The sequence below is a fragment of the Podarcis vaucheri genome (assembly GCF_965113315.1).
Source record: "Podarcis vaucheri genome assembly, chromosome: 3".
Taxonomy (NCBI): Eukaryota; Metazoa; Chordata; class Lepidosauria; order Squamata; family Lacertidae; genus Podarcis; species Podarcis vaucheri.
The window spans coordinates 124272129-124294247 of record NC_138761.1 but is presented as its reverse complement, the minus strand read 5'-3'; the positions used below and the strand labels follow the sequence as shown (position 1 = coordinate 124294247).

The following is a 22119-nucleotide window of genomic DNA, read 5'->3' as shown; positions in this document are numbered from 1 at the left end:
GCCTCTTCTTCCACCCCCTCTTCTTGACTGGCAGATCACCTTCGCCCTTCCCTCAGGGAAAATAAAAGGAAGGCTTTTTGTAAATTAGCACTGTTTAAAATGTGGGGGTCTGGGGAGGAGTCGTGATTCTGGGATATTTAAAGTGCAGCCAAACCAACAATTCCTGTTTTGCTAGCTAGGCACATGAGAGGAGCTGAAGCTCACAGTTTTCCGGTAAACTTGCTAGAGAAAACTCTGTGAGAGACACTCCCACTGTGCCCTTATGCACCCTCTGACTCTGTTTCCATCTCCTGCCACTGTGCCATCAATGCAAGAACATCTACAGTGGTGCCTCACAGGATGAAAAGAATCCGTTCTGTGATTCTCTTCGTCTAGCGGTTTTTTTGTCTTGCGAAGCAAGCCCATTAACAGATTAGCGGATTAGCGCTATTAGCGGCTTTTAGCGGCTTATCTGCTGATCGGATCAGCTGATAAGCGGCTTAGCGGCTTAGCAAAAGGGGGGAAAGGGGAAAAAACCAGCAGGAACTCACAAGACATTGTCATCTTGCGAAGCAAGCCCATAGGAAATTTGTTTTGCGAAGGACCTCCAAAACGGAAAACTCTTTCGTCTAGCGAGTTTTCCGTCTTGCGAGGCATTCGTCTTGCGGGGCACCACTGTACAAAGTTTGAGCTTGGAGCTCAGACTACATTTTAAGCTAGACTTAAGTATGTCTTTGTAACTGAATTACCATTGTAAGCCTGCCTGAAGAAAGCTGCTGTATCTGTTCCTCTTCTGAGTGTGCAAATGTTGTTTCTATCTTTTACAAGACTGTTTGTGTGATTGTTATTTTAAGGGGCAGAAAAGAGGGAAATACCAGGAAAATCCAGTCTGCCTTAAAGCATCCTGGATTACTTAAACTAAAAGGCTAAAACTACCTACCTAAGCTTCCTTTTAAGCTGCAAAGGGATGGCACTCTGCTGAACTCACACACACGAGGAAGAAAGGATAACATCTAATAAACATATCCTCTCCTAGTATCCCAACAACGATGAGTCGCAATCTCATGAAACTTGGAAAAAGCTACATTTTGTGCTTTAATTATATTTTACAATACTGTTTAAATGTTGGGAGCTGCTTTGGGACACAATTTCTAGATGAAAGGCAGGGTAAAATTAAATACCGACGGAAAGAAAGCACAGGTGGGAAGGATGAGGCTTCCTCAAAGCCAGTTCAAGTACAGCCATAGTACAGCCATGCCTCCATGCAGTGGCGTAGCGTGGGTTGTCAGCACCCGGGGCAAGGCAAGTAATTTGCGCCCCCTAACCCGTGGATTTGCGCCCCCTAACCCTAACCCCCAGATGTTGCGCCCGGTGCGGCCGCACCCCCTGCACCCCCCACGCTACGCCACTGCCTCCATGTACAAGGGTCTCTCCGATTTGGAAGCTTTTAATAAGTGGGCAGGTGCACCACCACCAGCCCTGTGCATTCTGAGGCATCAAGGTCACATGAAGAATAACGGCTGTCTTAGAGGCTAGGAAAGGACTGCACCAAGTAATTGCCTGACTGTTTCTTTGAGTTCCCTCTCCTGCCAAGGGAGCAAAGCACTGTAGATACATTCTGGTTGCACAATACATTTACAAGCATAGAAAATAACAAGGCAAAAGGGGGTGAGATGGAGGATAAATAAATTCTGGATTGAAGTAACAAAGGTCCAGGGCAAGAGCACATGTATAGGCAGAAACTGTGAATGAATTAATCTTGAATATAAAGAAATACTGAGCAGTCAATTGGATATATTTAAAAGATTGTCTTACACTGATGAAATTGGGTAAATCACCAATCATTGAGGTCCAGGTCAGTGTCCATATACTTTGATAACAATTGTTTGCATCCTTAGATACCGAAAAGTCACTGGCATTCACATACTGAGCTGTGAAATTATCACTGTAGGCTTGCAAGAGCTTGCGGAGGTGATGGGCAGAGATGGATACTGGAATGCCTGGGGAAAAGATTATATAAAGTAACCTAAGTCAGTAACCAAGAAACCATAGAAGAAGAATATGTGATTAAATAATGAAGTACAAGTTTCATGAAATGTGAACATATTGCATGAAACTGGTTGCTGTTTGGCATATTGACAGGGCTTTTTTGTTGTCTCAGCAGCAACACAGCTCTTTAGCGCTAATCTAGACATGTGATTTAGGTGTGGAATTCTCTCAATTAGATAGAAAGTTGGGAGCTAGAGGGGGGTGGGTGGCTAGAGAGAAGGTAGAGGTCTGGTTTTAAAGCAAAGGGGATGTGCAGTTGAGGAACACATTCCCTGTCCCCCAAAGCTTATTTTTCCCTTAGTTCCCATGCTCCAAGGACTGTTCTCCTAACAGGAGCTCTGAAACCAGAAGTGATCCTGAGAGAAAATTACTTAAAGACAGAGGATGGATGAAGGTAAGTCACAGAGCAGTGGGGAAAGGGTTCCTTTTTAAACCAAAATCTAATCCCTAACCGCCCTTTGTGACATGACTGGAATAGTTTCATATTTAAATGCATGGAAGAGACACCTTTGTGATCTGTTTAGCCCTGCATCTATCAAGTTTAAGTTTAGCTGATTTTTATGCCACTGTGCCCAACATGGCTCACAATAGGCATTAACCAAAATACAAAACATTTTTTAAAAAATAAACAGTTCAAACAAGACAATATAAGTGATTCAATAAGCATAGGACAAATGCGGCATTGCGGTGAAATATTCTAGAGTGAATAATAATGTGTAGAGAGCATAACCAGGAGTAACAGGTCAAGATATAAATCTAAAGCTAGCCATGACTTCTTCCTATAACTTCCAAAGATGGAGGCTGCGTAGCCTCAGTTTACCTGGTATCACAATATTGGGCAGATGGATTTGAAAGGTTCCTCCAAGAGGTGGGCTTGCAGCCTGCACTCTGTGTACGGTCAGATTGATTTGGGCCTCACCCATGTTCCCTCCTGCTCCTTCCCAAGGAACAGCTCCCCTGTGTGAGAATGAAACCATGTAAACAGATACAGCTTCAAACATTTCAGGAGGGTGCAGAACAATTCTGAAACCAATTCCTACCTCAACGAGAAAAGAGGGAGAGTCTTGCAATAGTCTGCCATTAAGAAGGACACGTTATACACGGGTGAAGCACCGACCACTGACACGGATTCCAGAAGATTTCCATGAGGACAAACTGGCTTTGGCTCTCTTTGAAAAACTGAAAAGGAAATCATTTTTGGATAATATCAGGGGGTGGAACCAAGAGTCTCGCTTTCTGTGGCAGTCACAGGTTGTGGTTCATGAGCACACTAGGAATAAGCATGGCAAACACACATTCGTACACTGGAACAAGCTATGACTTCATTTGGTTCATGCAGCAGTGGGGTAGGGAAAGGATCTCGTCTTCAGTTCCACTCAGTCCTTGCTGTTGCAATGCTATTCCTGCCATCAATTAGGAAACACCCAAAGCACCCATGGGAGTTTGCCAGTGTTGGACCCCAACGTGGTGTCAGCCAGGCATCCAGGTTCCTCTGGGCAACCAGGAGGAGGGGTTGATGCAAGGACAGACCCCTCTTCACTGCCCTTATGGGGGGGTCACCCCATATGTCGTGATCCTGCCCAATGTCATTTCCACCCAAAATCATGAAGAATTAAAGAATGCCTAACAAAGAAGGAATCACTGGATCCTTTTGTGACATCATAAACAGATACCAATTGAGGCATTTTGATGAGACTTTTTAGCCTGAAAGAGCTGAGCCTTCCACAAGGGCAGATGTGAATAGACTGGCGTTATTTTCAGCTCTCCTAACCCACTATTAGGACATGTGTGAGCATCTTACGTTACAACATTATGAAATGCACTGATTTTGCCACACATACAGTGGTACAAGCCATAGAGGCAATGGCAAAGAAAGGGCACTGCGTGAAAAGTACACACAAAAGAGACACACTGCAGATATCTCTTAACGTCCATAATATATTAGGAATGAATATTTATGGACCTGACCCACACAAGCTACCAGTGAATGGAGAGCTCTTATATATTCAAATGTGTATTCTCCTCGACTTTTCATCCTGCCTGAATTCTGAGTGCTCAGAAGGTTTTTGGAGCAACCTCACAGATTCTATTGTTCTTACAGAGCCACTAAAGCAGGCACAGGCAACCGCGGCCCTCCAGATGTTTTGGGACTACAACTCCCATCATCCCTAGCTAACAGGACCAGTGGTCAGGGGTGATGGGAGTTATAGTCCCAAAATATCTGGAGGGCCAAGTTTGCCTATGCCTGCACTAAAGTATTCTGCTGACATAAAGATGTTTTGGGTGTAAAAAGACAATGTTACCTTGCTCAAATCCTTCCCGCAGAATAATTTTGGCAGATGATGGCTGTGTTTCCCATCTTAAAGGAAGAAGATCCTCCAGCTCTCTCTGGAGCTGCAGATATTAAAAGAGGAAGGGAAGGGCAAATAAGAGCAAAGCCATGCACAGAGGTGAATTTAGATATGGGAAACAGCACAGGGGTAAGGGTTAAAACTAGGAGACAATGGCTTTTAAGGTTGTTGTTTTTAAAATATCCCTAAGCATCTTCATTTGAACATGTGAATACAGTTTCAGAGTCCAATACATACAATGTCTTTGGCTCTACATTTATTGGGTTTTAAAAGGTGAGCATACTTTGCATACCCATTATTTCAATAGAAAGTGTGACTTGTAGGGAAACTTGTCACATAGAAAATCATAACCTAAGAGGCATAACAAATACCATAGTTTATTTTCACAATCCAAGAGAAATCTGTGTATTTTGCATTTATTTATTTTTTATAATTTCTCATATAACAATGACAAAAATGAAATATTTTTTTCTAGCAATTTAGAAGTTTCCGGTAATTTAGCTTTTGGGAAATATTCATGTATTGATTGTATAGCCATTTCTGAAACAAAATTTTAAATTGTGCTTTGCTCTTATCACCCATAAGAGCTTTTGCACTTGACAGGAATTGTACTGTTCTTCTATGTAACGTTTCATCAGAAAACCACAATTTTATTACAGTTTTTGAAAGGTTTTTTTTAAATAAAAGAAATTATTATGATTATTTATTGAATTTATATACCCGGAGAATAGAAAACCACAAAATACATAATCAAAATAAAAAGAACAACTCAAAATCTCCCCACCCCCAAAAAAACTTATTTTGAAATGGCAAACAAGCCTCACAACATTTAAAGTAAGACAATTAACAAACCTGGACAAGAGCTGCTCACTGAAAAGACCATGATCTTAGAAATGTTTGCAAGAAGACCAGAAGATGCCATAAAGCAAATCAGACCATTGGTCCATCTACCCCCCTTATCATCTACTCTGACTGGTTGTGGCTCTCTAGGGTTTCAGATATAGGACAGTCCTGGCCTTACCTGGAGAGGTCAGGGATTGAAGCTGTAGTCTTTTGAGCGGTATTGGTAAAAAGATTAATAAGAATATGTAAATATAGATTGATAATGTGGGAAAATGTATTTTTAATATAGGTTAAGATCTTGAGTAAAGTTAAGGATAGAGGGTAAGGATTTGCTGAACTAAATATCTGAACTGGAATACAAAAAGGGAGGTGTGAGGAGGTCAAGAAACTAGTGATGAAGTATAGGTTATGAAAATTCTAATCTTTTTTCTGTTTTGTTTGTTGATGTTTTGTGATCTTTTCTTTTATTCTGTTAAATGTTTTTTTCTTTATTCTGTGTTTTTATTAATTGCTCAATAAATATTATTTTTTTTTAAAAAAAGAAGCTGTAGTCTTTTGCATGCAAAACATGCGTCCTACCACTGAGCCATGAACTTCCCCAATATTCCGTGTTGAAAATCACATTTCATATCACAATATTTTCCTGACCCTTAATTTATTGGTCCTGTGTTTATTATATTCAGAAGAGCCAGAAAATCCCATGTTTAATCCCCAGCATCTCCAGGTAGGATTGCGAAGACTCCTGCCTGAAACCCGAGAGATCCACTGTCGTTGAAGGTGAAGAATACAGAACTAGATTGGCCAATACATAGGTAGATTTTGAGAATTTCTCCATCCTGATAAATGACTCTCAGAAAGTATCTTGTAATACCCTCCCAATGATTCTATAACCAAAAGTATTTATTGACCTGCAGCGGTAATTCGACTTACTTGTTCAGCTGTAATATTTGTTGACATAAGGTTGGTGGTGACATTGTCCCAGGCAAGTCTGAACCATCCTGTACCAGATATTATCAGCATCTATAAAGCAGAAAGACCCTTGCAAAGTATGAATATTTATTTCCCAGTGGTACTAATATGGAAACTTGAAACAATTATTTCATAGCATTGTAGAGTTGAAGGGACAACGAGGACAACCTTTCACGGTTGTCACTTAGAGTTCCCAACATTCACCTTAACTACAAGATCAGTGTGATTTCTGTCATTGAAAATTTACTCCCTAAAATCTGTAGACCCAGTGTATTTAGCAGCCACTGAAAAAGCACTTCTAGAATTAAGTCAGTAGTTATTATATAATTCAGGCCAGCCATGAATCCCAGCACAAAGGAATACTAGTTATGAATGTGATATTTCCATAAAATCCCTAGTTCTTCTCTAGATTTTGCCCAACGAGGAAGTCAAAGAGACTTGGAGACAACTTTCATAATCTTTTTTTAAAAAAACAACAATAATAAAGTTCCCATAAATTGTCTTATTCGGGAACCAGTGAACTAAATGTTTTCAACACGCGTTGATTATTTCCTGGCTTATTGCATTTTTTATTACTTTTGAGTATGTGGTGAAATGTTCAAAAACGTCAATCCACAGAGAACTCTACCAACATTTGTTCTGATTCAGCAGTAAAAAAAACAGGATTCCCAGGAGAAAGCAGCAAGACCGAAAGGGGGGAAGAAATCCACCTCTCAGGCCCATGACTAGAAATCACTTGAAATTGTGGGAAGGGCCCAGAATCACAACTTCTAAGAATATGAGGTTCAGTTCTCAACCATGAGACTAACCTGTATTTCAGGAAGCCTAACTGCACAGGCATGTATTTTGTGCTTCTCTCTGCGATAGGTATTAACCACACTGGGATTCAGCCAAGTATTGTGCATCTGGACTCCAACTCTCATTCCATTCTTTGGCGACTTCCCATGATGCACAGCTTCCAAATAGTACACTGAACCACCAGTAAGCTCAAATTTCTCAGATTTTGGCTTCCAGGGGTGGCTCCAGTTCTCCTCCCAATGAGCTGACCATTCAGGAATGCCAGCAGGAATGGATGCAATTTCCACCTGTTTTCAAGTAGGCGACAGCAGTTATTTATTGCATTTACACCCACCTTTGTCTGCAAGGAGCTCAAAGTGGCATGTACGGTTCTTTCCCTCCTCAATTAATCCCCAAATGTCATGACACTGGGTGCCTGTCTTAATTTCAGCTGGTAATTAATTCCAGACAGCTGGAGATGCAACACTAAAAGCCTGGTTTCTAGTACAAACTAAGCACACCTGTAGGACATGCCAAAGAATAACCTGTGAATTGCTTAGAAGAAAAATGGGTTTACATCCCTCAATGAGGGAACATAAGAGCTCTTAAGGTCGTTCAAAACATAAGCAGTCACATCAGCAGTCTGTCAAAGGAGCCTTCTAATTCCAGCTCATTTTGAAAATGAATGGCACTAAATATTAGGCAGGAGATCCATTGTGTTCATGAACTTGTCTTTTGGGGAATGGATACCACTTTAACAAAACATCACCAGACTAGAATTTTGGATCATGCATGTCACACATTTTGGCAGCACCTCTGAAGACAGGTGCTCATCCACACTGTGCTTTCCAGGGCAGTGTTTTAATGCTCAGAAACTATACTTCTATCCAGCTGAATACCAAGAAAGCCAACTCTCAACTCTCCTCTCTCTAAGGGCAGATCTGCACTCATGGCTTATAATGTTAGGAATTTCTTATTAACATGTGGCACCAGAGGGCACTGCAGAGCAGTGAGCCACCGGCAAAGGGAAACTGCCATTAAATGTTATACAACATTGTATTTAATAACATTTAAAAGATCAATGTTGATCCAGCCCAACTCTCTCTCCTGCTCAGTGGCGTAGCGTGGGGGGGTGCAGGAGGGGCCGGCCGCACCGGGCGCTACATCTGGGGGTTAGGGTTAGGGGGCACAAATCCACGGGTTAGGGGGCGCAAATCCACGGGTTAGGGGGCGCAAATTACTTGCCTTGCCCCGGGTGCTGACAACCCACGCTACGCCACTGCTCCTGCTTTTCCGTTTCCCTTCCAAAGTACTGACTCCACCCACCTCTTGCGAGCTGCACCAGCAGCCAATCAGAGGGAGGCTACAGCTCGGCCCTCTGGTGGAATTCTGTGCCACTGCACCACCAAACTGGTCGAGCTGAGCTTTCCATCACAGAGGTTGATCATTTATTTTGATATCTGGTATATTGGTCTTGTCCAAAACCCTTTCATGCTGAAGAGGACAAGAAGCTGGAGGTTAACTCACCTCATTTTTTATATTGTATGTTTTGTCAAAAGTATTGAGAGGCATGGTGAAAATGCACAATACTTCTGTTGAGCCACAGCTGCAGAATACATTGCCTAGGGATGGCCTAATGAGTTTTAGGACACTATTAAAGGCCTTCTCATTCAATTTCTTTCTGTTCCACCAAACCTTCCATGAAATTATTGGCGAAGCTGTTTAAATTGCTATTTTCTAGCCTGCATCATACATCACTTTAAACCATAGTTAAACTAAGCCAAACTCTTCCCCTGTTACACTGCTTTGATCTAAACCATGGGCTTAATGTTAGGTCCAAACATTGGCTTGAGGTTTGTTTGTTTCCAAACGCTGAGCTTCCAACCAAGGTTTGCTCTTGGCTTATCACTTACAGTTTGTTTGGTGGAAACAAACCACAAGCTTGGTTTCAGACATAACACTAACCATGGCTGAGCTCCACGCAGCCCTGGAGGAGAAGAGTGCTCACAGCAGCATGCACCAGCACTCTGCACATGCGCCTGTATATCAGTTCAAACTATGGCTTAAGGTAACAAGGAAACAAGGCTCCTGTAATCTGCTCCTTAACGTTTCGCTGGTCCATTTCTATTGGCTACTAAATGGTTTTATGTATCATTTATGTGCCACAAATCAGTTTTAATGAACATATCAGAGTGCTCTGTAAATGATAGCTAAAGCCTTTATATATCAAACTTTTGTGCTCTACCACACCTGCCCAATGTTCCTAACCCTTCTTTTGGATTCTTTTAGGTTCTTTTAAATTCTTATAGACTTTTATATTCACCTTGTGTTTTAATACCTTTTAGCTTTCTAAAGCCCTTTTTAGATTTTAAATTCTGGTCTCTGACCGTAATAAAGATTTGTATTGTATTGTATGTGTCATTTTTAATATATGGCATTTTGATTATACAACTCAGATTTTTTTTAAGAAAAGATGTTGTATAGTCATTTTATAAAAATAAAATCTGACGGGCTAGGTGCATTTAGCCCTATTTTTATTTCTGAAAACCGAAGGTACTGCCTACATATTTTCATACAGCAACCTATCCTGAAGATCAGGGTCACTACCCAAATGCAAGTGATTATTTCCTACAGCTTCTCAATCATGAAAAGAAGCAGAGTCCGCACAGTCTCTATTATGTCTTGTCCATTTCAACAAAAAAAGCTGGTGTAATGAATCAAAACATGGCTGGGACATTTTCTCTGTATAATAATGGCGCCAATCCAAGTGATACCTTTAGACGACCATTAAGAGGGGCCCAAATATTGGTTCATTATAGGATGACCAGAATTCCAGAAATTCATTTTTATTTCAGCCATGACAACAGCTATTTCCCCCTCCTTCAACACAGGGCTAGATGGGGGAGACCTTACTGTGATTTCACCCTGAAGGAAATATCTCACAGTTAAGCATTATTACGTACTTCACTGGACTATTGTTCCACCCAGCCAATCACAGCACCCGGAGCCGGTCCCTCATTTGAATGCCTCCCACTATATAAGAGCACAGCTGGCGTGAGGTCACTGTCACTTGCAGTAGGACAGCTAAGCTGAAGGCAGAGAAACAGCAAAGCCATGTCTGCTGTCCAAAGACGTAGGAAGGCTTACTACCAGAGAAGGAGGCAGAAGAGAGCCCGGAAGATCCTGAGCAGACGAAGGCGGCTACATTCCAGGCGAAAGAAGAAAGCAAGGACAAGACGCATAGTGAGGTATGCAAGGAGTCACTATCAAAAGAGGCGCCAGCCCATGTCCCGGTATTTCGACAGGCGGATGAGGGCCAACGTCCTTTCAGCCCACAAGGCCAAGCACACCATGTGCTCCCAGAGGAGTAAAGCCTATAGCAGGAAGCCCTCACGGATGGGCAGGCCAAGGAATAAGAAGCATTACACTCGGACTCGCTCAGGCCTTCTGCACGCCAAACTAAAGAAGAGGGCTGCGATCAAGGCTAAACTCAAGAAGGCCCTCAAGAAACACGCTAGGCGTACAGGTACTTCTGCTCTGAAGAAAGCCCAAAGAAAGCCACGTCGAACTGAGAATGATATTTTCTACAGTTTGGCCAACCCTTCCATGCCAAAAGCAGCGTCGCCATCAGAGGACCGGCAGACAAAGAAACAGTCTGTCCGCTTCACCACCCCTGGCAACCCAAAGAACAAGGAGATGGAGCAACAGGAAGATCTCTCCACTGATAACCAATCAAGCCAGCAAACAGTGACACCCAAGAAACGTGGCCGGCATGCAGGCACGTCTGTTTGCAAAAGCCGCTAAGCTAGAGGAACACCCACCACTCTTCTCAGAACAACAACCTGCAGGCCTCAAGGGGGGAATTGGAGAAGGGAAAGGGAAATTACCCCCCAGCCTGCTTTGAAGATCCCAGTATAAAGATCCTTTTACTTTATCCTTGAGGAGACCATCTGCACCCACAGCAATCCAAAACAGAAGTGATTTTGCTGAACAAATGAAATTAGTTTTATCAATGTCTGAAAAAAGATATTTGATCTTTTGCATGTTTTACGGGCAAGACAACCAACCAGAAGAAGCAATCCCGTGACAGAACATTTCTTTCTTTATTAACAAGAGATGAACAATCACTTTAACCGAAAACTAGAGAAAAGATTGGTCATCATTTGGTAAACAATGGATTGTTGTATCCAAGGTGTGCATTCCCCCAAGGAACATCTTAAAATACTAATAAAGCTGGATCTTTTGAAAAATGTGTGGTGGAATTCTCTCGGCTACTTAGGGACAGTTTAGATAAGGGAGTGTTACATCTGAGAAGTCATAACAAATGAAGTTTCCTTGCATGTGGCAGATAAGTTATTTAGAATATATTTATTTTCCTCCCTAAGCTATAAAAATCAGTTATCATCAGCGATTTCCTTTCTGGTTAGCAAATGATTCACAAGCACTGTGCTACTAAGAGTGACTTGTCTTCTGAAGTGACAGTCTTACATCCAGTGTAGCACAGGAGTAAGTTAAAGCATGTAAATTTAAGCCCCTGGCTTAAATTTCACTTAGGCCAGGAATTATCTAGATAAAATTAGGCAAGCTCCTCTTATTTCAGAGTCCAGCCCCTGCTACAAGGGTAGCAGAGTACAAGTAGTACAAGTAGTACAGAGTACAAGTACAAGTACAGACTACAAGTAGCAGAGGCTTGACAACCATATGTCAGGAGTGCTCTGATGGTGTTTCCTGCTTGGCAGGGGGTTGGACTCGATGGCCCTTGTGGTCTCTTCCAACTCTATGATTCTATGATTCTATGAATCATAGAATTTATAAAGTTGGAAGGGAGCACGAGGGTCATCTAGTCCAACCCACTGAAACACAAGAATATTTTGCCCAACATGAGGCTCCAAACCATGACCCTGAGAGCCTCATGCTCTGAGCTGTCCCAGCTGTCTACTAAAGTAATGTATGGGAAACACTTTGAACGCTCAAAAAGCACTATATAAACGTCAAGAAGCTGTAACAGTCTACACAATTTATATTTAACAGAGAGAAATCAACACAGATCCTGCTCTGGAAGTCTAAACAAAGGGTAAGGCCAGCAAGTGCCACAATGCAAAGTTATAAGGCTCACAGAATTTTAACTTTTACTTGTAGCGATTTATGGTACTGGTACCTTGCTTTGGGGGTCTTCAGAAAGGCTTAAATACAAAGAAGCCTTGTCATCTGCCTGGATCCAGAATGTGTAATTATTTGTCTGTGGCGCCACAAAAAAGCCACACAGTTGTGCCCTGGGTAACAAAACAAAAACATTAATGAAGCAAACTTCCAGACAAATAACAGACTTCCACTGCTGAGAGAAAGATGAGTTACATGAATGACTTTAGTTATTACACAATCATTTTAAAAGACTTACCTTTATAGAACACTACTGAGACATATATGTTATCTCATCCCAGAATAAAATGTTAGCTTACTAAAGAATCTCCAAAAAAATGCCTATAAAAACGATCCTTTCTTGCATAACTAGTGTTATGAAAATTAATAAACTCATTAGTAGTTCATTCTAAAAAATAAAATAAAAAGTAGGAAATGTAGCTCCTTATTGATTGCCTCCCGCCCCGCCCCCCGGCAAATTTATTTACACATATGAAACCGACCAGGGAACCTCGCGGCTCCTGCCAGTTCCACCTGTAGGTTTAGAAACAGCAAGTGTAAAAACTGAGAGGGAATGTTGTCTTCAGATAGATTTCGTGAAAGTCAATCCGGTTCCTTTCTTTAAAAGTTATCAAATTTTCATATAATGAGATTGTTTCAGGTGCTCATTAAATCAGCACCAGAGAGCTACATCACAATTTCCAGAACCAATGCACCTTTCCAATATACAGTGGTGCCCCGCAAAACGAATGCCTCGCAAGACGGAAAACCCGCTAGACGAAAGGGTTTTCCGTTTTTGAGCTGCTTCGCAAGACAATTTTCCCTATGGGCTTGCTTTGCAAGACAAAAACGTCTTGCAAGTGTTCCGATTTTTTTTTCGCTTTCCCCCCCCCTTTTTCTAAGCCGCTAAGCCGCTAATAGCCTTTTAGCCGCTAATCCGCTAAGCCTTTAATAGCCGCTAAGCCTTTAATAGCCACTAAGCCTTTAATAGCTGCTAAACCGCTAATAGCCGCTAAACCGCTAATAGCGCTAATCCGCTAATAGGGTTGCTTCGCAAGACGAAAAAACTGCTAGACGAAGAGGCTCGCGGAACGGATTAATTTCGTCTTGCGAGGCACGGCTGTACAGTGGTACCTCTGGTTAGGTACTTACTGTATTTTTTGCTCCATAACACTCACTTTTTTCCTCCTAGAAAGGAAGGGGAAATGTCTGTGCATGTTATGGAGGGAATGCCTATGGGTGGTGGTGGGGATCTGCTGCAGTCGTGAGCAGAGGATCCATGGTTCCCCTTCCTTCCCTCCTCCGTGGCTCGCTTTGAAACAGCAAAGCGGGAGAAGAGCCACTGAGTGGGGAGGAGAGAGGGACAGAGAGCCTGGTTACAAAGCACGGATCCACATGAATCCTCAGGATTTTTGCACTGGGTCACCCCAAATTCACCATCAGATCACATAGCATGTCCATGGCTACAGCTTGCACCAAAAAATCACGCACCCACTGTTGCCTGGGGCCGCAGTGGTGCAAAAACATGGTTACAAAGCATGGATCCACATGGATCCTCAGGATTTTTGCATTGGGCTACCCCAAACTCACCGTCAGATCACGTCTGTGGCCACAGCATGAACCACAAAAATCATACATCCACTGTTTCGTTTAGAATATTTTTTTTCTTGTTTTCCTCCTCTAAAAACTATGTGCGTGTTATGGTCGGGTGTGTGTTATAGAGCGAAAAATACGGTAATTCGTTCTGGAGGTCCGTTCTTAACCTGAAACTGTTCTTAACCTGAAGCACCACTTTAGCTAATGGGGCCTCCTGCTGCTGCCGTGCTGCCGCCACACAATTTATGTTCTCATCCTGAAGCAAAGTTCTTAACCCAAGGTACTATTTCTGGGTTAGTGGAGTCTGAAACCTTAAGCGTTTGTAACCCGAGGTACCACTGTATGTTGTCATTCTACTGGGTAAACGTTTGGATAGGATATTAAAGACCTTTGGGGAGATTTTGCCATTTCTTCCATAAAGTGCATTTCTCTTTTCCCACAACATTGGTCAGCTGTATGTTTTCTCTGTTCTAAATATTCAAATACAATGAACATCTATGGAATCCCATATTCTGTGCAAATGGTCTGTGAAGATTCTGCAGCTGAGCAAATTCTGCCTGGGTCATGTGCTATGTCAATAGATGCTAAGGAAAGATGCTCACATTTTATGGTTTTATATCTTGATTTTATTCTGTGAACTGCCCTGAGACCCCCAGGTATAGGGCGGTATATAAATTCTAATAATAGTAATAATAATTGCCATTGTGATTCCCTAACTCCCTAGTACTGCAGGAATGAAACCACCTGCGAGGGACGAGAATTACACCAATATAATTGGGATACTTGGTTGCAGGTATTTTTCCCCGTCAATAAAGACAGACACTGGGTTCTCTGAGGAAGGTCAGATTTATTTATCTGCGCGGGGGCTCCAGCGGGATCTCCCCCAAAGGCTGAGCCCCTCTTTGTTCTCTGAGGTTGCCTTTTATAGTATGCGGCAAACAACTTCTTACAGGCTTACTCAAGCAGGCAAAAAAAAGCAGAACTTTACTCATGCAGCCAAGAGAAACAGAACCTCTTTTAGCTTCCCACCCCTCCTGTCCTGTTTGCCCCAAACTGCAAGCATGTGCAGATTGCTTGCCCAAACCTGCAAGTTTAAAAACAGTCACCAGTTAGGTCCTCCCTTGTGACTGACTTTCTGACTGTCTAGCATAGACAGCTTACTCAGCAGTTTCCCCCCAGTAGTCAGTACCTTCTAGATAGTTTCAGTACTCAAATGTTACCAGAGTGTACTGGGTCCATGGGGAAGTAGCAACATCCCACCTGAGTAAGAACAGGCTTTAAGCTTTCATTCAGCCAGCCAGTATGGAGGTGCTTATGAAAATGCAGGAAATTTGACTATCAACTGCTCACCTATCAATACAGACTCACTTGAAACTTTGCATGATAAATACATTGGCTCAGTGTGCACACACTCCCTCCCTCTATGTATCCAGCGCACTCCCACCTCTAATGCACACATGGCATTAGCCACAAACCCATACCTATTCTGTGGTTTCTTGTGAAATATTGCTTTATATGCCTTTTCCCCAAAACCAGCTTCAATCCAAACTGAGAAACAGAACAACTTAGCTGTGTTTTAACCTGGTAATGTGTTCTGGGAAAGGGGCCTCTCTCTAACCAAGAAATTTCAGGGCCCTCAAATTAATCTCCATGTTCTTTAGAGGAAGCCATGACAGTTAAACCGCATGTAACACTCATTGTGGATTGTAAATAGATCCCAAGTTCCTGTAAAAAGAACTCCACTAAAATAGTGTGAATTGTAGTACACACCAGAGTCCTTAAAGATCACTGATTACCTGAATGTCTGTTGCCTCCCAAACTCGAAATCTGATGGAGAACTGGCATTAGGGACAAACTGCCAGCGGTACCCAGGAGCTGCTTCAGTAAAATCTGTGTCTGATCCATCCCAAACCTCAAAAAGAAGCCCTCTGTTTCCTGAGAAATTGGGGAACAAGAACTTTATCATCTGCAATGAATGAGTTAATACATCACAACACAAATGGACATCACAACAACAGCAGGTGCTGGCTAAGGGGGCAGAGGGTTAATTTTGCAAGTGAACAAATGATCTAGAATCCTACAAATCCATGGCTTTGATAATTTAACTGTGTTAATACAATTAATATGAAGCTAATGCTGAAACATCAAACCAATTGTGAGGGAAGCTACCACTTGGACGTGCCACAATAAAATTGCACCTGGTTTAGGGCCATTGAGTCTTCTGTGCACACCAACGGCTCCAGTTGTACAGATGATCTTTCGTGGAATAACGTGCTTAATTTGGCAGGGACTGCCTGGAGGGTGGGAAGAGAAACATGAATGAGAAGGATATCGCTTCAGAGCAAAATGCCAGTCCAAGCTACTTAAAGGATCACCAGCACGGACGTACCTACCACATGCTTCAAAGGAAATGAACACATGTTGTGGTAAACCTCCAGAGAAATTCACATTTCCAGAACCATGAAGACTGATTTCAACATTATTACCTGCAACTGTGACCTGCACAGGTGTATCAAAGAAGTCTCCTGTGATGGTGATATTGGTTCCACCACCCAGGCTCCCTCCAGCTGGAGACACTGAAAATATTTCTGCAGAGGAAGTGAAATAATTGAAATTTAGTTCCGTTTCGATGTAGGTTAGCTAAAATAAAATGGCACAACCAAGTACTGGTTTTATATCACATAGACTCTGTCTTGCACCAAAACAACTCCAATCCATGCTCAAAAGAAATTATTCACATTGGACACATTTGTTCTGAGCTGCAGGTTCTGGGAGCTTTGCAAAATTCAAACTAACTGGGAAAGGAGTAAAGTGAATAAAAGAATAATGGTTTGGGCTGCAGGACAATGGTGATCAGGTTTAAAATCTCAATCTAGAAATTAATCCCCCTTTCTCCAGCAGATACAAGCACACAGTGTTTTAATCATAACACAAACCCCCAGTTTCATGCTCTACAAAAGGTTTGTGCTCTCCTTCTCCTCTCTTCTTCTCCAGCAGGAGGGAAATCTAACTTTTGCTTTCATTTTCAGCTAATCACAGAACTGTGGTTAGTGCTAAATGTGGTTAGGGCACAGATGGGCAACCATTTTTCAGCTGAAAGACCAATTTTCTCAGGGATAATCTGTCAGGAGCGGCATACCAGCAACAGGGGAAGGGAGATCTGGAGTAAAAACAAGGCAGGTGCAGAACCAAAAATGAGCAAGGACAGAGTTGAGGGTGAGTGCAGCTACCCGTCCCCTCTCTTCTCCCCTGCTTCTTCTGTTTCGCTATCCTTTTCTACACAAATAATTACAGCAGATTTGTAGACTGAACAGGAAGTGGGATTAATTCCAGAATCCTCTTCAATGAAAGACTGCAGGGCAATATACCTGAGAATGTCTGGTACAGGAAAAGGTCCTGTTTTGCACTGATAAGCCAAGCATCCTTGTTCACCACTGACCTGCAACACAAAAGTGAGTGAGTGAACAGCAACACTAATACAGAAGGAAATTAAGACTGGAATATGTAAGATATTCCAATGCAGAGTGAAAAAAGTAAATGTGTGCAGAACTGCAATAAGCTAGTTGTTTGGGGAAGGCGCGTTCCCCATGAATGAGAGCGTGTGTTGCGGTGTGGGCCTCCGGATCAGCCCTATTTGTTGCCAGGCAGGTTAATGGTTGTTGCCTGGTACTTTGATTGGATAACCGGGTTGCTGGGGCAAATTGTATGTTGCAAATTGGGTGGGCGGGACCATAGTCTTTAAATATTGGGGCACTCTGGTTTCTCTTTTTCTTTTGCAGAGTGCATCGGATCACCCGCCCACCCACCCTCTTTTCCGGTTGACCTTGCTCTGCCTGTCATGGGGTCGTCTGCCTTGGTGCAGGGGCCTAGTAGGAATTTTGCCATTTGGCTGATTGGCTGTGCCATTTGGTTTATGCCTACTACTTAGCAATTCGTTACAACTTGTAAGGTTGTGGTTAGGCATTGGTTATAAAATGCTGGTGGTGGAGGGGTCAGGATAGGCTGTGCCTGCCCCTCCTATTGTGCTGAAGGGAATTCCGTTAGAGGAATCCTGGGGCTTGCCACGATTTCGTCCAATCCCTGTTATGGGACCAGGGCAGGCAAGCCTTGGGGAGCTGCTGGGGTGAGCGGCGTGGATCCGTCGCTTAGCTCAAATGATCCCCAATTTTGACTTTCCCTTCTACTGGCTTCCGATCGGACCTCGGTATGTCAGTTCTGTTCCAGGCGGGGGGACAGACAGTCATAACCAATGTCTAAACAACCACTCACTGATTTTGTATTTTAATAAAGTTGTGGCCAAAATAGTGCCCAAAAACCAAAACTAAAATTACGTGTTATGTGTGAAATTATTTGAGGGGTGGCCTGGGGACCTACACATTCAACACTTTCATCACTCACCCCAATGGGAATCTGCTGCATTATTGACCTCCAGAGGGAGAAATTGGTTATTCATTCATTCACTCATGAATTGCTTCCCATGAAATATCCTGAAGCTATTTAACAATAAGAGCATCAATGCTAGACTATATATAACACTGAGGCAAAAATCTCCCCTTTGAAGGATTGTTGGAAAAGGTCTTCCTTAGGTGACAAAAAGGCAATTGTGGCAGTGTCTACATGATATGAAATGGGAGGTTATGTGCCACCACACTATAAGTCCAATTCCTACATCCTATGGAACGGACTTGCTGATGAGATAGAATCTGCTGGAAGATCAACTAGGTGAGACTTGTCTTTAAGCTTACACTGCTAAAATTGAGCTTATACTCAATGTATGTGTTAAAATAATTTGTTCTCCTTGCTCCCCCTTCCAAAAATTGACCTTGCTGAAACTCCAGATGAAAAATAAAATAGTGGATTTCTGTCTTGATATGGTTCCAGAATCCACCAAGCTGAAACCAACTAGAAAGGGGCAAGCCACCTGTGGCTCATGTTAAGACTGGCTCATATACAAGCTGAGCAATTCCCACCACGACTGAGCCATCCCCACCACACACACACACACACAGAGAGAGAGAGAGAGATCAGAACATAGCATCCCAACCATATACAGATGGCAATTTCATGCAGCCACAACACGGGACTCACCTGGCCATGCAAAATCAGTGACAACCCAGGGATCAGGAAAATGCAGGGCACCATTGACACCATTTCTGGCTTTCAAAGGCTACTCTCACAAGTCCAGGAAAAAAAACCTCCCACCTGTGCACAGCTAGCTCTTTACAGTGAGGGAGATTGAGGCATTAAATTATATTTGGCTGCTGAAGACTTTGCAGCCAAGCCCTGCACAGCCCAATGTGTCCCCTGGAAGGGATACCCCTGAACTTCAAAAGGCATCTTTGCAGCTAGAGGTTGTGGCTACAGCTTTGAAAGACGTTGGTGCAAGTTTTCAAAGACAGGTGACTGTTTGCCTCCTACCAGCTGATTTTAGAATTTTAGCATCTTTAAATCTTCCTGTTGAAATGAATGGATACACTGTTTTCCAGGGATTCCAGTGGGAAGATTTAATGACATTGAACCTCCTCAAACGTCTCATAGGGGAGAAGCACCAGTCCACCCGTGGAAAAGAAACTCTTGTCCCACCTCCTCAGTGATGAATTGTTAGTTCTCCTCCACTTGCCATTCGGGGGCTGGGTGGGAAAAGCCAGGTACAATTTGGGACTTTCTAATGCTCATCTCTACCTTGAAGTGAGCATCAACAAGCTCTCAAAGCATATTTTCAGACCCAAATGCAGGAAACGTCACTGACACCTTAAATGCCAACTTCTGAATACAACTACTTTCCAAAGCAGAAGGTATACGTGCATTTAAATAGTATTTATATGAAAAAGAAGGCATTTAGAAACACAACATAACTATAAAATTAGCCATTTTTTTAAAAAAACAAACTTATCCCTTACTTACTTTCCTTTGTTAAACACTGTAAAGCTAACATTATGTGACCCTGTAAGAAGAGAAAAAGCACACATCTCAGTGCAGGAATGTGAATCATTTCATGTACATACAGAGTTAACTAACGTGCCTCACTTGCTCTGAAATGCCCATGTCTTTTGCACCCAGTTCAAAACCATCATCAGACACCTGACAAGCTGCTGTTTCTTCTCCATTCCCCCCCCCAAAAAAAAACACACCTCATGCTTCTTGGGAGGAATAACTCTTGCTAGGAGTGCCTGTTCTCTATGGCTTCAGCAAGGCATTCACTGTGATACACTTGTTGCTTACAGTTGGTGTTATGTATACTGAAGTTCTCACCCTGGGCCAGCAGGGGGATATTGTAGATAGTTATGCAAATAAGGGATCGAAAGTGACGTTCAGTGATTGGATAGTTTTAGAAAATTGTTACAGTTACATTGTACTGGAGCTCTATATAAGCAGGGTGACTGAACCCTTCAGTTCAGTTCTGTTGTGGCCTGTGAATAAACAAGAGCTGTTTGAAGAATCGCTGTGTCGTCTGATATGTTCACCCACAACTTAACAGTTGGTATATCATGGCTGCCAAAAGTGTGAGCTGGGGGAAAATGCCCCAAGTAGCAAGAACAAAGAGAAAAGGAATCTGTAAGCAGCTCTCCCCTTTTCGAAAAGAGAACGGCCATACGGCCCATACCCCCAACGGTAGCCTTTTTTATGTTAGCCCTCTTGATTTTTATGTTACTGAATAAAATCAAGATTGCATGTTATTTCCCTGCTTTCCACTGACCAATATGGTTCCCTTCCACTCGGCATGCTACAGTTCCCAGACCGTGATCGACTTGAATGGGATATCTGCAAACAAAGGAAAATAAAATACAATGAACCATGAAGATGCAATAGAGGCAAAGGAAAGGAGATAGAACGTATTATGTGAAGCTGAGCTGAGTACTGTTCATTTACTTCAAAGACAGCAAAGGACTGAATGTGTTCTGCCACATCCAAATCCATCACATCAAATGCTCAGCAAGTGATGTCTGAGCATCCACTGAGAAATTTAGTTTTTATCTGCCCTCCAATTTGTGTTCTCATTTGTCCCCATGCAAATACTACAGTGGTGCCCCGCAAGATGAATGCCTCACAAGACGGAAAACTCGCTAGACGAAAGAGTTTTCCGTTTTGGAGGTGCTTCGCAAAACAAATTTCCTATGGGCTTGCTTCGCAAGACGACAATGTCTTGCGAGTTCCTGCTGGTTTTTTTTCCTCCCCCCCCCTTTTTCTAAGCCGCTTATCAGCTGATCCGATCAGCAGATAAGCCGCTAAAAGCCGCTAATAGCGCTAATCCGCTAATCCTTCAATGGGCTTGCTTCGCAAGACGAAAAAACCACTAGACGAAGAGAATCACAGAACGGATTCTTTTCGTCTTGCGAGGCACCACTGTATTTTGTGAATGAATGTACATTCCTTAGGTTCTAAAGGCCACAGCATATTTTTGATTTTTAGTGCTACCCATCAAAATGCTTTAAATATAAGCATGAAAATGTAGTCTTGGGACACAACGTAGCTTCAGCACATGAACTCTGACAACAAATATTGATTCGCCTGCTTTAAACCTAATAAAGACAACAATTGGGAGAACTATCTGTCCATTTTGTGTGTGTTTTAGAAGCATTTGCAGCAGCTCAGGAACTGGGCCTCTAACGAAGAACTGAGATTACCGCACCTCAGACTTGGATCATCCACCCATGAAATTGGGAGGGGTGGAAATCACCTTGAATAGGGACAGTGAGCCCAAATATGGGCACTGAATCAGCTCTAAGTTATTCTGCCAGAGGGCATGACTAGAAAAAGCTTTTAAATTGTATAATAAAGTTAATACTGGACCTGATTTCTTTTGTTTTAAAGCCAGAAAAGTCACAGCCTAGCCTTGGAACTTTTAAATAATGATTCATTAAAATACCTAACAGGCCAGCTTCACTGTCTTCCTGTTTCAGAACAGAGGTCTTTACATCAAAAAGCAGCAGGAGAGGGCTTGATCGATTGACCTCATTGTGTTTTAATTATTGCATGATGCGATACCACTAACAACCTCACTCCTCTCAAGGACATCCATATACTCAGATACCACAACCAAAGCAGAGTTCACAGGAACCGTCATTCAGAACCCAAACCATGCTTTGAGTTTCTAACTGCACAGCTAAACAATGATTTCGACTTCCTAATCTGCTTTCATTTCCTACCTTCTCGGTGGTCTATTCTGGAGGCAACTGCAACCATGGCGTGTTGATTCAGACACCACCACAAGACAGCAAAAACCAGAGTTAAAGATAAAGGTAAAGGGACCCCTGACCATTAGGTCCAGTCGTGACCAACTCTGGGGTTGCGGTGCTCATCTCGCTTTATTGGCCAAGGGAGCTGGCGTACAGCTTCCGGGTCATGTGGCCAGCATGACTAAGCCGCTTCTGGTGAACCAGAGCAGCGCACGGAAACATCGTTTACCTTCCCACCA

General features: G+C 42.6%; 1 protein-coding gene across 1 annotated transcript in view; it reads right to left on the bottom strand.

The window, feature by feature from the left end:
- The window catches only part of PKHD1 (PKHD1 ciliary IPT domain containing fibrocystin/polyductin), a 253117-nt gene that overhangs the window by 210402 nt on the left and 20596 nt on the right, over positions 1-22119 (bottom strand). Inside the window, exons 9-21 of the mRNA XM_082216559.1 lie at positions 20401-20465; positions 19608-19647; positions 17072-17142; positions 16190-16291; positions 15902-15997; positions 15500-15638; positions 12127-12241; positions 7001-7276; positions 6153-6242; positions 4332-4422; positions 3069-3207; positions 2849-2985; positions 1795-1979 (exon numbers count right to left, since the gene is read on the bottom strand). Of these exons, the coding sequence (XP_082072685.1) occupies positions 1795-1979; positions 2849-2985; positions 3069-3207; positions 4332-4422; positions 6153-6242; positions 7001-7276; positions 12127-12241; positions 15500-15638; positions 15902-15997; positions 16190-16291; positions 17072-17142; positions 19608-19647; positions 20401-20465 (1546 nt within the window). The remainder of the gene's footprint in view (positions 1-1794; positions 1980-2848; positions 2986-3068; positions 3208-4331; positions 4423-6152; positions 6243-7000; positions 7277-12126; positions 12242-15499; positions 15639-15901; positions 15998-16189; positions 16292-17071; positions 17143-19607; positions 19648-20400; positions 20466-22119) is intronic.